Source organism: Equus quagga, chromosome 5 (assembly GCF_021613505.1).
Source record: "Equus quagga isolate Etosha38 chromosome 5, UCLA_HA_Equagga_1.0, whole genome shotgun sequence".
NCBI lineage: Eukaryota > Metazoa > Chordata > Mammalia > Perissodactyla > Equidae > Equus > Equus quagga.
Window position 1 is genome coordinate 14,474,733 of NC_060271.1, and position 13,444 is coordinate 14,488,176.

The window sequence follows — 13,444 nt, forward strand, 5'->3', positions numbered from 1 at the left end:
GCTGGGTGCTGGGAGAGGTGGGCAGGCCTACTCTGGGTGCTGGGAGAGGTGGGCAGGCCCAGGCTGGGTGCTGGGAGAGGTGGGTAGGCCCACACTGGGTGCTGGGAGAGGTGGGCAGGCCCATGCTGGGTGCTGGATTAGTGAGGCCATGGGCATGACTGGCTTTCCTCTGGCAGCTTACTCTAAAGGCCCAAATTATCTTTGACTTTCGAGCCAGGGAAGGATCATGGAACTTTAGAGGACTCCCTCCTGTCTCCTCTTTCTCCTTCCCACTCACACCCACCAACTCTGTGAAGGAATTCTCACCAACATCAGGCTGGTCCTAAATTCCTGGGCGTGGCCAGGCCAGGCCACAGACCACAGCATGGGTGAGTGTGCCTGAGCACAGCCCACACTTCCTCATCCCAACTGCTCTAGTACCGTTGATCAGCCTGCCACCAAGGCCAGGCCAGGCCAGGCTGTGAGCTCCTCTGGCTCTTCCAGGGTAAAGTGAGGCCCTGCTGTCTGCTCTCCGAGTGACCCGAGCACAGCGGGTCTTATGACTCCAGCTGGCTTCCTTCCTTTTCTTCTTTCTTTTCTTCCTCTCTTGGATGACTTGTAAGAGCCTTGAGTTAACTGACCTTGGTGTTCTTGGAGGGAATAACTCTCCCTGTCTGCCCAGTAGGAAGCTGGATCTGGTGTTTGAGCCAATTCCAGATCATTTGTGGTGACTGAGCACTGAAGGGTAAAGAAGCAAATGGGATCAGGACCCTGCCCTCTGGGAGCTCCTTTGACATGTGCCCACCAGCACAAGAAGGGATATGCCAGGAGGGATGGGCAAATGGGCAGAAGGCCAGGGTAAGAAAGCCGCCCCCAGGCTCCCTGGGTTCACTAAGGCAGACCCAATTTCTTTCCACGTCTCCCTTAACAGTGTCTACCTGTGATCCCAATTTCATTGCCTTCAAGAAGAAAGCTCTCATTGTTTTCAAGAGGAAAGCTCTGAGGACACTAGTGTCTCAGGCCCTAGGGTTCTAAAAACAGAGGGGTGCTCCCTCCGCCCCAATTCTCTGCTTGGTTTGCGAGGGCAGTGGCCTGCTTGCAGCTGGGGCTGGCTGAGTCCAAACCCGTTCCTCTCCTGTGGGCAGCTGGGCTGGACCCAGAGGAGCCTGGCTGCCTCACTCAGCCTGGCTCTGAGGTGGGCTCCCTTCCCCACTGTCCCACCTACCTGAATTTCTGGACCTGACTTCTGTCTTCTTTCTCACTCGCTATCTACTTGACATTGCCTGCACTTGGCCTTGCTTGGGAAAAGGCTGTGGAGTTAAACCAAATTGCACTGAGACCTCCATGGGCAGGTTAAGCTGTTCCTGCCCCCCAACTCTCCTCTAAACCTCCAGAAAGAACTAGCCTCTTACTGTAGGCGGAGGGCCATCTGTCATCATTCTCCTCTGGTAGGAGGCTTGGGTATTGGAAGATGAATGGCCTGAACTCTGCAGTGTCCCTCCCCTAGGGGTGGCTGGTGACAGCTAGTTGAGGGGAGAGGGGGAATGGTCCTGGACAAGTTGGCAGGTGTGTCTGTAGGCCCAGAGCTGAGAAATAGAGACTCAGGAGGGGATTCAGTGGGTGGTCTGCTACAGAGCTGTCTGACCCTACTCAGTCACATAAGTTGCCTAAAGAAATGGGCCCAGACCTTTGCCTGACTAGAACAATGAGTACAGAATCTGATCATTCCCAGAGTGGAAACAGACTCACTGGCAGGTTGGGGACCCAAGTGCAGGCCAGTGGCAAAAGTACAAAGTGGAGAGGGATCAGGACTCATGATTTGAGAACTGGCTCCCTCAAGTTGAGGGGTCAGTTGTCCCTGAAGAGTGGCCCCAGGGCCCAAATAAGGCCTTCTTCCCCTGGCTGGGACTGAGGATGGACTCACATGACCAGAGGCAGAGAGACCTCACAGAGGGTACGAGGGCATTGGGGAGGCAAGGACAAGGTCAGGGCAGGGAGTGTGAAGGTTAGGAGTAATGCTGGGGTGAGCCAGATAAGAGCTTTCCTTACCAGGGATCAAAGGCCAGATAAGGGCCTACAGGGGCGCTGAGGAGGGACTTGGGGTCTGGCTAGAGAAGGCTGAGAAAGGACCTGAAGCCTGGGCATCTTGGGGCAGGCAGCAGATATCAGGCATATCAGCTCCAGAAGTCTGGGCCAGTGACCTTGGCATCTGCTGGCCTCTCTGTCCCTTGGTTGCCTCTTTGTCCCTTGGTTGCGTTTGTGTGTCTTTCAGATTTGGGTCATTAATGCTTCTTTGGAAAGGTTCCTACTTGTTCTTTGCTGAGTTCAAAGGAAGGGGCTGACTCAGAAGCTGGGCAAGGCCAGGCCAAGAGGGGAAGGAGCTGGTGCACAGTGAGCTCACCATTCTCTCCTTGTAGACGATGTACTTCAACCACCTGAAGTCCTGCCACTTGAAGCCAGCGAGGACAAAGAGAGAATCCCGTTCGTACTGCTCGGGCTGCTGCATGGCGCCCTCAGGGTAGGTGATGCGCAGGGTCGTTTTGCTGCCCACGTCCTTCTCAAAGCCTTTCACTGGTGCTGAGTTCAGTCTACAGAGAGCAGGCCCAGTCAGAGCCTGCCTTGGGCTCATTGCATGTGGTCTGTTTGGGGAGGCACCATGACCCCAGAATATCCCAGGTCACTTGGTGCCACCTACCTTTCCAATCCAAAGCCCTCCAACCCAGGGTTCTTCTTGAGGCTTCTGCTGACCTCTAGCCCAACTGGCCAGACAGACAGTTCTCAATGGCTCAGGGACTCGGGTCTGGGCCAGGACACACAGGTGCCCAACGCACTGCTTTGGGGAACTCACCTGACCACAATGTCATAGTCATCAATTCGTGACCCCAGAGACTTGTTGGCAAGGACACCTCCATTTCCCACGATGATGCAGCGGCGGCAACTGAGGCTGAGGACAGAGAGGCAGAGACCTCTGGAGAGCTGTCCACCAGGTCTCCTTCTCCCCTATCTCTTTGGCCCTTGACCCTATGCCCTTGGCCAGGCACAGGCCGGGACAGAGAAAGAGGACTAGTGGGCTTCTGGCAGCAGTTCCATCTGTGAGTAGCTGGGCCCCTTGGGGCTCTCAGACGTGCCTAGTCCCTGACACTCTCTAGGAAAGCGTAGGTGTCGAAAGGGCTCAGGCACTAGCTCTGGGGTGCTGAGGAAGGAGGCTCAGGTAAGACGGCATTCTGGGTGAAAGATTCTCCTAGGGCTGAGCTTGAGGGCTATGCCAGAAAAGCAAGAAGAGAGGAATGGGCCTGGAGGCTCCAGGACTCAAGGTTCAGCTTATATTTGACTCAGAAGCCCCCACGCTCCCAGGAGCCACCAGGGAACCCTACTTATTTTGCTTCTCCTGCCCCTGCCCCTGGCGCTTCCCCCATCCAGGGTCTGTCGGCTTCAGAGCTATCACTACCTCCTGGATTTAAGCCCTGGCCCCTTCAGCTGCCCCCACCACCCAGCCCCTCAGTCCCAGTGGCGGGCGGATCCCAGTCCCAGTATCTTCAGTTTTTACCCTTTTAGGCCTCTGACATCTGAGGCCTGAGATGTCTTGCCAAGTTCTTATTGCCCACGAGGTGCAAGTCCAGCTGGATGGCCCCACTTATCTGCTCATCCACCCCAGTGTGTGTACTGTGTGTGCACATGTGCATGTGGTGGAGTCTGCTCATGTCCAGGAAAGGCCGCTGGGCCTCAACACCTCTGCACATGCCAGGCAGCTGAGGGGCAGGAGGCTGGGCTGCAATGGCTCACCTGTCCAAGGCAGGGGTCAGGTGGTACTCTTTGGTGACTGACAAGATGGCTCTGATCAGCTTGTCTGTGGACAGAGGAGGAAGATTTCTGTTAGAGGGTCACTTAAGTTCCCATGAAATTTTTACAGGCACATGCTCTTGGGGCTAGCGTGGAGGCAGAGGCTGGGGGAGGGAGCTCTGGACACGAGGCTGGGCTGGGTCATTGGCCTTTCTCCCTGAGAAAGGAGATGGAGGCAGGAGAACAGGCAGGCATGCACATCTCTGCCATTGTCAGTTTCCTCCCCATGGCTCCCCCAGCCCTTCCTTGGGAGCCTCATCTGGCTTTTGGAGGCTCTGTAGTCAGGCCCGCAGGGCATGCATCTCCAGGTAGGACTTGCCTGGGAGCTGGGGCATCTCAATCTCCTCCAGAATGGGAGCACTTGCTCAGAGACAGAGACCACCTTGTGCTCACTTTCATGTCCCCACTGAGCAGAGCCACCAGGAAGCAAACGAGACACCAACAATGAAGAGCTGGAGTGGGCCCAGCCAGCTCCCTGACTCAGACCACTCTGCCTCATTTTCTGATATGGTTTTCCTCTCACTTCCTCCCTCTGCCACGGCCGATCTCTAATCCTGTTCTTGCTAGGATGTCTCTACCTCCTTATCCTCTTTCCTCTTCAAGCTCTGCAGCCTGGCATCTGCCCACCTGCACTCCACTCAGGCTGTCCTCAGCAAGGGCCCCAGAACCTTTGTGCTGTCAGATCCTGTGACCACTGTTCAGACCTCATTCTTCTTGGCCTCTCTCCAGCTTTGGCAACGATAATTGCTCTCCTTTCAAACCCCGGTTTAACGAGAGCATTATAATACAATGTATAATGATAGTGGCTTTGGAGTTAAATCCTGGTTCTGCCACTTATGAGCTCTGTGACCTCAGACAAATCACTTACTTTCTTTGAGCTTTGGTTTCCTCATCTTTCAAATGAAGATGGTAATTCTTACTGTGCAGAGTAGTTAGGAAGATAAAAAGATAATGTAGGTCTTTATCTAAAGACCTAAAGATAAAGTAAGTAAATTGGTACAACACAGCGAACAGCATCTTAACAATATCAAGTAAAGATACAGATGTGCATAGACTAAGATCTTGCAACTCTACTTCTAGATGGATAGCATTGAAAAACTCACACATTTGTTTAAGGAGACTTGTACAAGAATGTTCATTGCAGAATGGTTTGTAATAGCAAATTGTTGGAGGCAACCTAAATGTCCACCAAAGGAAAATAGATTAAATGTGGTACATGGAATACTACACAGCAGTCACAAAATCAATGATCTAGGGTTACGTGTACCAATACAGATAAATCTGAAAAGCATAAGCAAAAAAAATCAAATTGAAAAATATACGCACACACATATATAATACCATTTGTAAACTTCAAACACATGCAAAAACAATACCAGATTTTTAATGGATACATAAATAAGTCATAGAAATATATAAAGAGGCATGGAATGATAACACCAAAACCAGGATAATGGTGTCCTGGGAAGGAGGGGCATGGCATGGGAGGGGCTACAGAGAGCTGTAATTGTATCTTATTGTCTTATATTTCTTAAGCTGGGTAGAGAGTACCTGGGTGCTCATTATATTAGTCTTTATGCTTTTTTATATACCTGAACTATTTCATGTAAAGAAAGGATGCTTCCAAAATTAAAAATAACAACTTCATAATTTTTTGAAATATAGGGTGGAAAATACTGTCAGATGCAGCCGAGAGGTCAAGTTAAGGACTGAAAAGTATCCTCTGGATCTCACGAGCATTGAGTAGTTTCACTGGAGTGGTGGGAGGAGAAGTTCTTCAGGAGTAAACGGTGAGAAAGAAGAGACAGGGCACAGCTAATCTTTCCAGAAGTGGAATGAGAAAGGGAAAGGAACCTTAAGGAATGTTCTATACTAAGTGCCTTCAGATACACCTCACAGTGGGCTTCAGGGAAGGCCACAGATCCCCTCCTCTTCCCACCTCCAGTTTCACCTCTGAGGAAAAGCATATTGCCCTAATTGGCCAAGGCTGAGGATACAGATTGGGTTTTCATTTTCTAGGAGGGGAACCTTAGCAGAAAGGGCAGAAACTATTGGGTGCTTTCTTCTTGCTGGCTAATGGGCTCTGTATTGGCCATTCCTGGCCTTCATAGCTTAGTAGGATCAGAGTCTCAAGTGAGGATTTAGGAGAAAAGAGGAGGCTGCTTGGCTACACGCACCCAGGAAAAATAAGTTCTTTATCTGGTTCAACCCAACCCATTAGACTTGTCTTTGAAGGTGTGAGGTCCAAGCTTCAGTTCAAGAGTGTCCTTTTGCTGGCCACTGTCTTCTTTTCAGGGACGGGTGGACTGGCTGAGTAGAGGGTTCAGGTATTCTTGAGTCCCTGGTCAAATGATATCACCCCTTTAACAGTTATCTTACTTAATTCTGACCACAAGCTAATTCAATGGTATTGTTCTCCCCATTTAACCAGTGAAGAAACTCAAGCACAGACAGGTTAAGTAACTTGTCCAAGGTCACAGCTTGTAAAGAGATAATTTTGGGATCTGATCCTTCTATGCTGGACCCTAAAGCCCAAACTCTACCAAGCCATGAAACAGTGCAAGAACTTGACAAGAGAACAGAACTGTTAAAACTATCAGGGGTAGGAAAATCTTAAGTTAGGAGGGAATGAGATGGGTGAGGTCTCCAAGGCAATGGAAGGGGACAGGTCTGAGAGTATAGGGGAAGGGCTAGCCTTGGACAGATAAGAAAGGGCTGGAGGGGAGACTAGGTTAAGGGGAAAAACCACAGGAGGGGATGATGGGGGAGCCTGGGGACAGTGGTGGGGGATGGCCTCTATTTTCTCTGGGATGTTCCCCCTCATGCCTACTTCTCTAGTGCTGATGTCTCTGACACCCCTTTTCTGCGATCTCACAGTACCAGGTTCTTCCCTCATCAGAGTCCTTACTGTCCTGCACCCTAAGTATCTGTATCTCCACCAGACTGGAGCTTTTTGAGGAGAGGGACCATATCTATCTACTCCACCGTGGTATGCCCAGCCCTGGCAAAGTAGGAGGCACTGAATAAATATTTCACTAAAGAAGTAAGAAAAAATGAAGGAAGGGAAAGAGGGAGAGAAGGAAGGACACTGTTGAGAGCAGGGGGATCCCCAGCATGAGGACTTCTAAGGGTACAGCCCTGTCATGAAGTGCAGGGAGACAGTTTGGAGGATGAGATGTTAATGTAGAGTGGGTCAGGGTTCCCAGCATACCTTGACCTTTGATCCCAAAAGGCGGCACAAATTCCTGGATCCTAGCCCACATGCGGAAGGAGTCATCCAGGAACATGGGTGCTGGCTTGGAGAACCTGGAATACAACAGGGCTATTGAGGATTCCCAAATGCAACAGGCTGGAGTACTGGTTGGCTCTTCGGTACAAATGTCTTCACTATGGATCTGCTGGAAGCGACCTTCCACATTCCAGCACACCCTCCCTACTCCCGCTTGTTCATTGAGCAGCTGCTGTGAGGGGTCTGACAGATCTTGTTCAGCGGAGACTGAGTTTAAAGGAGCAGGCCTGGCCAGTCCTTATGTGGCCAGCTGTAGGAGTGGAAAGACAAGATCTGCTCGGCAGGGATCAACATCTCAGAGCTGGAAGCTCTCTGGCAGGTTATCTATGCATGCATCCATCAAATAGTTACTACTGTCCACACTGTTCCTGCAATCTGGGAACACAGAGATGAGACATTGTCCAGTTGAGCAGAAGAATACCCAAAAATACAGCCAATGCAGGGAGACAGAATTTTGGAAAGAATTCTGGGAGATGGACCACCCAGGGTGAGGAGGAAGAACTCATGATGAGAGGGCAAAGCAGGTGAACAGCCATAGGAGATACAGGTTTGAGAGAGAAGAGGAAGATCACAGTATCCTGTGGCTGGGAGGCAGGGCTGAGGGGAGTCTCAGACAAGTGGGAGCCTGAGCACATTTGTTTGCAGAGAGAAGGACAGAGGGAAAAGGTCCTCAGGGGCTGGGGGAGGGGAAGGAGGTTAAGCGGAGGGGGTAATTTTGGCCTGGAGGAAAGACGAGAGGAAAAATGAGAGAGAAGGAACAGTGAGGTAATGCTGAGTTGAGGAGAAGGGAAAAGGCAAGTTTCACTTTTTGGGGGAAAGCTGAGGAGTGGGTAGGGCAGGGTGCAGGTTTGAGAAGGATGGGACAAAGTCAGAAGGGATGAAGAAGGGAGTGAGGACAGAGTGACAAGGGAGAGAAGGAACCAAGCTCTTCAGAAATGCTTGGACAACACGACTTCACATGGAAACTCGCACCGTGGTTTTGAGACCTTTTCAGGGCACCTGGCAGCCCAGAAGATGGCCAGCACCTAGTCCCTTACTGCACGTTGAGTTTTCCTGTAGGACCTGCGTAGGGCTTTCTTGGCCAAGAACGAATGTGTGGAGGCCTAGGACTTGGTGGCTCCGTCTCTTTAATTCTAACTCAGCCTGAATCAGCCAGTGAAAAACTTAAGATTGGAGGAGAGGCCCTCCAAGCTCAGAAGCTAGAACTTCCCCCTCCTAACGTTCTCTAACCCCAGCATACACTGTTCATTCCCATCACCACTAACACCATTACAATCATCATACCCAAGAAGAATAACAGTAATCAGAAGTCTAATATTATTAGAGATTTTGAAGTGAACTTGAAAAAAGCAGAAAACCTTCAATGCTGCTCCCTCTACCGTCACTCGCTGCTAGGAAGAAGCAGTCAACACGTGATAGTATGGAAAGGCCATTCCTGCATAGGGCTTTCTTTTGGACTTCTGAGTTAGTACACTTCCCTTCCGTGTGCAAGGGTCATGCATGTTTCTCATACCCAGTATATAAAATCTAAGTGAATTCATATATTTGCAGTTGTGACAGAGGCACTGATGATCCTGGCCATAGTCTTCATGTAACAGCAAAGGACACAAGATCCCTGGATGAGCTGCAGCAAGAGCCTCTCCTGCGTCGGGACTGAGCTCATAAAATGTTTGCAAAGCTTCTCAGTCAGGCTAGGACAGGATTTTATCTGCTTCCCAATATGTACTGGATGTCATATGCTAATAAAATCTCCTAAGATCTAGCCAAATGGTCTCAACATATTTTTTCCTTTTCCTCTCCCTTCTCTCTTTTTTCCAGCTGATTAGAAAGTTCATTATGTTTATTTTTACTTTTTAAAAAACGCTTATTTTTGGTGTTGCTTGTAATACGTGTTAATTTTGGAAAAAACACAGACAGGTGCACACATACACTAATAAATAAATCTTACAATACAGAGATAATTAACCTTTTGTTATATATCTGTACTGATTTTTCTTTTCCTATATTATTTTTTAGACTGCTCTGTAAACTACTTTTTTCACTTATAATATTATGAAAACATTACTATGCAAATGGACACAACATTCTCCTAATACACAGAGATTGAGTCAAACAAGAAAAACCACAAGCTGCTGGTAACCTGATACAAATTGACCTCCCAAAAATCAGATGCAGAAGGTTACACAAATGAAAATATGACCAAAAAAGGAGGACTTACAATATTAGTGCTTTGAACTCAATGTTTGTGTGCCCCCCTAAAATTCATATGTTGAAATTTAATGCCCACTGTGATGGTATTTGGAGGCGGGGTCTTTGGGAGGTAATTAGGTCATGAGGGTGGAGCCTTCATGATTGTGATTAGTGCCCTTATAAGGAGGCCAGTGAGCTAACCAGTTCTCTTTCTGCCATAGGAGGATACAGAAGAAGTCAGCCACCTGCAACCTGGAAGAGAGCCCTTGCCATGCTGTCACCACGATCTTGGACTTCCAGCCTCCAGAACAGAGAGAAGTAAATTCCTGTTGTTTATAAGCCACCCAACTTATGATATTTTGTTATAGCAGCCAGAGCTGACTAAGACAATAAGTAATGAGCAAAAAAAATTCATGGGAGAGATCATGGCAAAAAGCATTAAATGGACCTGATTAAAGCGGCCTTCAAAGTTTTACATGTTTATTTTGTAGGCCCTCTTTATATTCCCTGGAAGATTGAGTCAGCCTCCCTCTAGCATTTCTTTCTGCTATTGGGTGCACCTTTGTGCAAGGAATACTCTTTTTCCCTCCTGTGCATATATTTTTAAAACTTTTTAAAAAAATTTTTATTAAAGACTGGCACCTGAGCTAACGATTGTTGCCAATCTTCTTTTTGTTTCTTTCTTTATGCTTTTTCTCCTCACATCCCCCCAGTATATAGTTGTATATTTTGGTTGTGGGTCCTTCTAGTTGTGGCACGTGGGACACCGCCTCAGCGTGGCCTGATGAGTGGTGCCATGTCCGTGCCCAGGATCCGAACCAGTGAAATCCTGGGCTGCCACAGTGGAGCATGCGAACTTAACCACTGGGCCACGGGGCCAGCCCCCTTAAAACTTTTTATTATGAGAAATTTAACACGTACAAAAGTTGAAAAAAAAAAACAGTACAGTGAACCGCCCATGTACTCATTACCTAGATTCAGCAATTATCGATCATGGTCATTTTTGTTTCTTTTATACCCCATCCACTTTCTTTCTGTTTTATTTTGGAAAATCCCAAAAATCATGCCATTTCTTCCATAAAATATTTCAGCATTAATTTCTAAAGATAAGGACACCTTAAAAAACATGTCCAAACATAAACAACTCCTCTAAAAGCCATTATCACATTTAAAAAATGATTATTTCTTAATAGCAACAAAGAGCCAGTCAGTTTTCAGATTTCTCTTATTTTCTCACTGTTGTTGCTGCTTATTGTAACAGTTGGTTTATTTAGATCCCAATGAAAGCATGGTCCACACACTGAATTTGGCTGGCCTCCATGTCTCTTTTAAAGACACAAGTTTCCTCCTCTTTTTTTCCCCTTTGGCCTTTTCATCTTGGTTCCTGAATCCTTTTGACACACTCCAGTAATCTTAGATTACTGTCCTTGTTTTCTGCTATGCAAAGGTGTTCCGGGCTCATCTTGTACATTTCTTGCCCTCTCCTGGAATCAGTCATTTTCTCAAGGAGCCTTGGCTACTTTTAAATGGAAATGGTATTTAGAGACCACCATTTGGGTAGCTAGGGATGCTCATGCCATCATGGGTTAGTCATTGTTTCTAGAACTTTCAGGGGAACAAAAAACTAGGAAATAATTTTTTAAAGAGAAAATACATCATGTATTTATACTGGTATACCCAGTTCAAATTTAGGATTGCAAGATTTGTACTTTACCTTCCTTTTTTTTCTTAAACAAATAGCTTTATTGAGACATAATTCACATAAAAGTCATCCATTTACTTACCTTCTTTGATTTTATATTTGTATGTCTTTTCTCTCAAGTAGATATCCTTGTTGATAGTGATATTAACACAATTACTTATTTGCTTTATCTTAATATATACATACATATAGATACATACACATACATATAGAAAACATGCAATAATTTGAGAATAACATTGCTAACACTACGATTACTAAGAACAATGAAAAGTTCTTTGTAGTTCTTTTTGCCATGGGGGCATACCCTTCTAGAAAAGTACAAATTACTTTACTTTTGCCACTTGAAATAATTCTGCTGAGTTTAATTCATCAATGATACATAGGTTCGTTTGTTTCATTTTGCTTTTGCTTTTTAGGGTTTGCTTATCCCTCATTTTAATTAAACTTTATGATGATATAAAACTTTACATAGTTCCAAAATTAAGTTCATAAAGCAAGATATATTCAGAGGAGTCTAACTTTCATCTCTGTATCTGACTCATGTTACTTCTATTCCCATATAGTATTCATTTTTAATAGTTTTTATTTTATCTTTTCTTTGTTTTTTTTTTTGATGTAACAAACACATAATATGTGTGTGTACTCCTATTCCTTTCTTTATGCAATAAAAAGGTAACACACTAAATACACTGTTTCATTTACTGTTTTTTCACTATATAAGATATAAGGGCGATCACTCCACAGGTAGTATGAGAGTTATATACTTGATGATGTCCATCATGGTTATGTACCATACATTATTCAATCAGCCCCCTGCGTAGTTTCCAGTCTTTTGTAAAGTAGGTTCCACCAACAGTAGTTACAGTGAATAACGTCATGTATATGTCATTTTCCATTTACTGATGTATCTTTGGAACAGATTCCTAGAGGTGGGTGTGTTGGGTCAAAGGGGAAATGCACATACATAATTTTGCTGCACATTGCCAAGTTCCCCTCCACAGGAACTGTACCATTTTGCAATACACACCAGCAACATATGAAAGTGCCATTTCCCCCACAGCCTCACAAATGGAGCATACTGTCAAACATTTCAATTTTGCCAGTTTGATAGGAGAGAAACAGTATCTCAGTGTTGTTTTAATTTGGATTTCTTTTATTATAAGTGGAATTGAACATCGTTTTATGTATGAAACGGCCATTTGCAGTTCTTTTCTGTGAACTTTGTTCGTATCTCTTGCCCATTTTTCTACAGGGTTACTGGCCTTTTTCTTCTCTTTTTTCCCCCAGCTTTTTTGAGATATAACTGACATATAATAGTGTGAAAGTTTAAGATATACAATAGATTGATTTGATACACTTATATATTGCAATATGATTACCCTACACCATAATGTTAGCTAACAATCTTCTCTTTTTTTTGAAGTTATTTATATATTAAATACATAAATCCTCTGAGGTATAATTACAAATATTTCTCCCATTTGTTTGTTTGTTTATTTACTTGGCATACGGTGTTTTCTTTTCTCGCTTTTTTTGCAATACATTTTTTAAAAAATGTAGTCAAATTTATCAATCTTTCCTCCTATTGCTTCTGGATTTTGAGTCTTAGAAAAGTTTTCTGCATTCTCAGGTTATATCACTTTCCTGGCTAGAATCCCAGGCATCTCTTCAAGCTCTCTCTTGCCAGGACCCTATACCCCCTTGTTCCATTGTCTTTTTGTCCCAGCCATTAGGCAAGACTCAACCAGAGATTAATCTAATCCTATACTCTTGTTCTTTTTATACGTGAAATGCTGCTAGAAACACACACACCACACCCCTTCACACACACACACACACACACACACACTCACACACAGACACACACTCTCTCATGTGGACTGATGCCACTACAAATTCATAGACTTGAATCTTAGTTGGACCCTCAAATTTGCTCATTACCTATTCCCAACTTCCCCCACTCTCCGTAAACTCTCTATCCCTTCCAACTTTCTCTAAGCAGATATCTCTTCTCTCACTTCACAGACAAAACCAAGACGATCAGATAGGAACTCCTTCAGCTTCTTGCTTCCTTACCAGACTGCTACGCCCACCAAAGCTCATCTCTCCATCATCCTGTGCATCCCATTCCTGTCTGTTTGCCCCTATGCACACAATCAACCTCAGGTCTCTCCCATGTGAAAACAGACAAACAAACAAACTCAATAAACTTTTCTGACCTTGTACCCACTTTAGCTACCAATCTTTCTCTATCCCTTTATGGCAAAACTTCTAGAGAGACCAGTGGATAGTCTGTCTCAATTTCCTCATCTCCTATTCACTCTTTGATCTAATGCAATCTGGATTTAGTCCTCTGAGACTACCATTATATTCCACCAATCGTGCACTATTTGTAGCTCCTTGAACAAGGTGGTTACTTCAAGCATTTACACATGCAGTCT

General features: G+C 45.7%; 1 protein-coding gene across 7 annotated transcripts in view; it reads right to left on the reverse strand.

Annotated features, from left to right (window-relative positions):
* Window positions 1–13,444, reverse strand: part of ST3GAL3 (ST3 beta-galactoside alpha-2,3-sialyltransferase 3) — a 193,085-nt gene that overhangs the window by 23,104 nt on the left and 156,537 nt on the right. For all 7 annotated transcript variants that reach the window (XM_046662000.1, XM_046662003.1, XM_046662001.1 and 4 more), the window contains 4 exons: window positions 7,031–7,125; window positions 3,763–3,826; window positions 2,828–2,923; window positions 2,381–2,567 (listed from right to left, as the gene is read on the reverse strand). In XM_046662000.1, coding sequence (XP_046517956.1) covers window positions 2,381–2,567; window positions 2,828–2,923; window positions 3,763–3,826; window positions 7,031–7,125 — 442 coding nt within the window. The remainder of the gene's footprint in view (window positions 1–2,380; window positions 2,568–2,827; window positions 2,924–3,762; window positions 3,827–7,030; window positions 7,126–13,444) is intronic.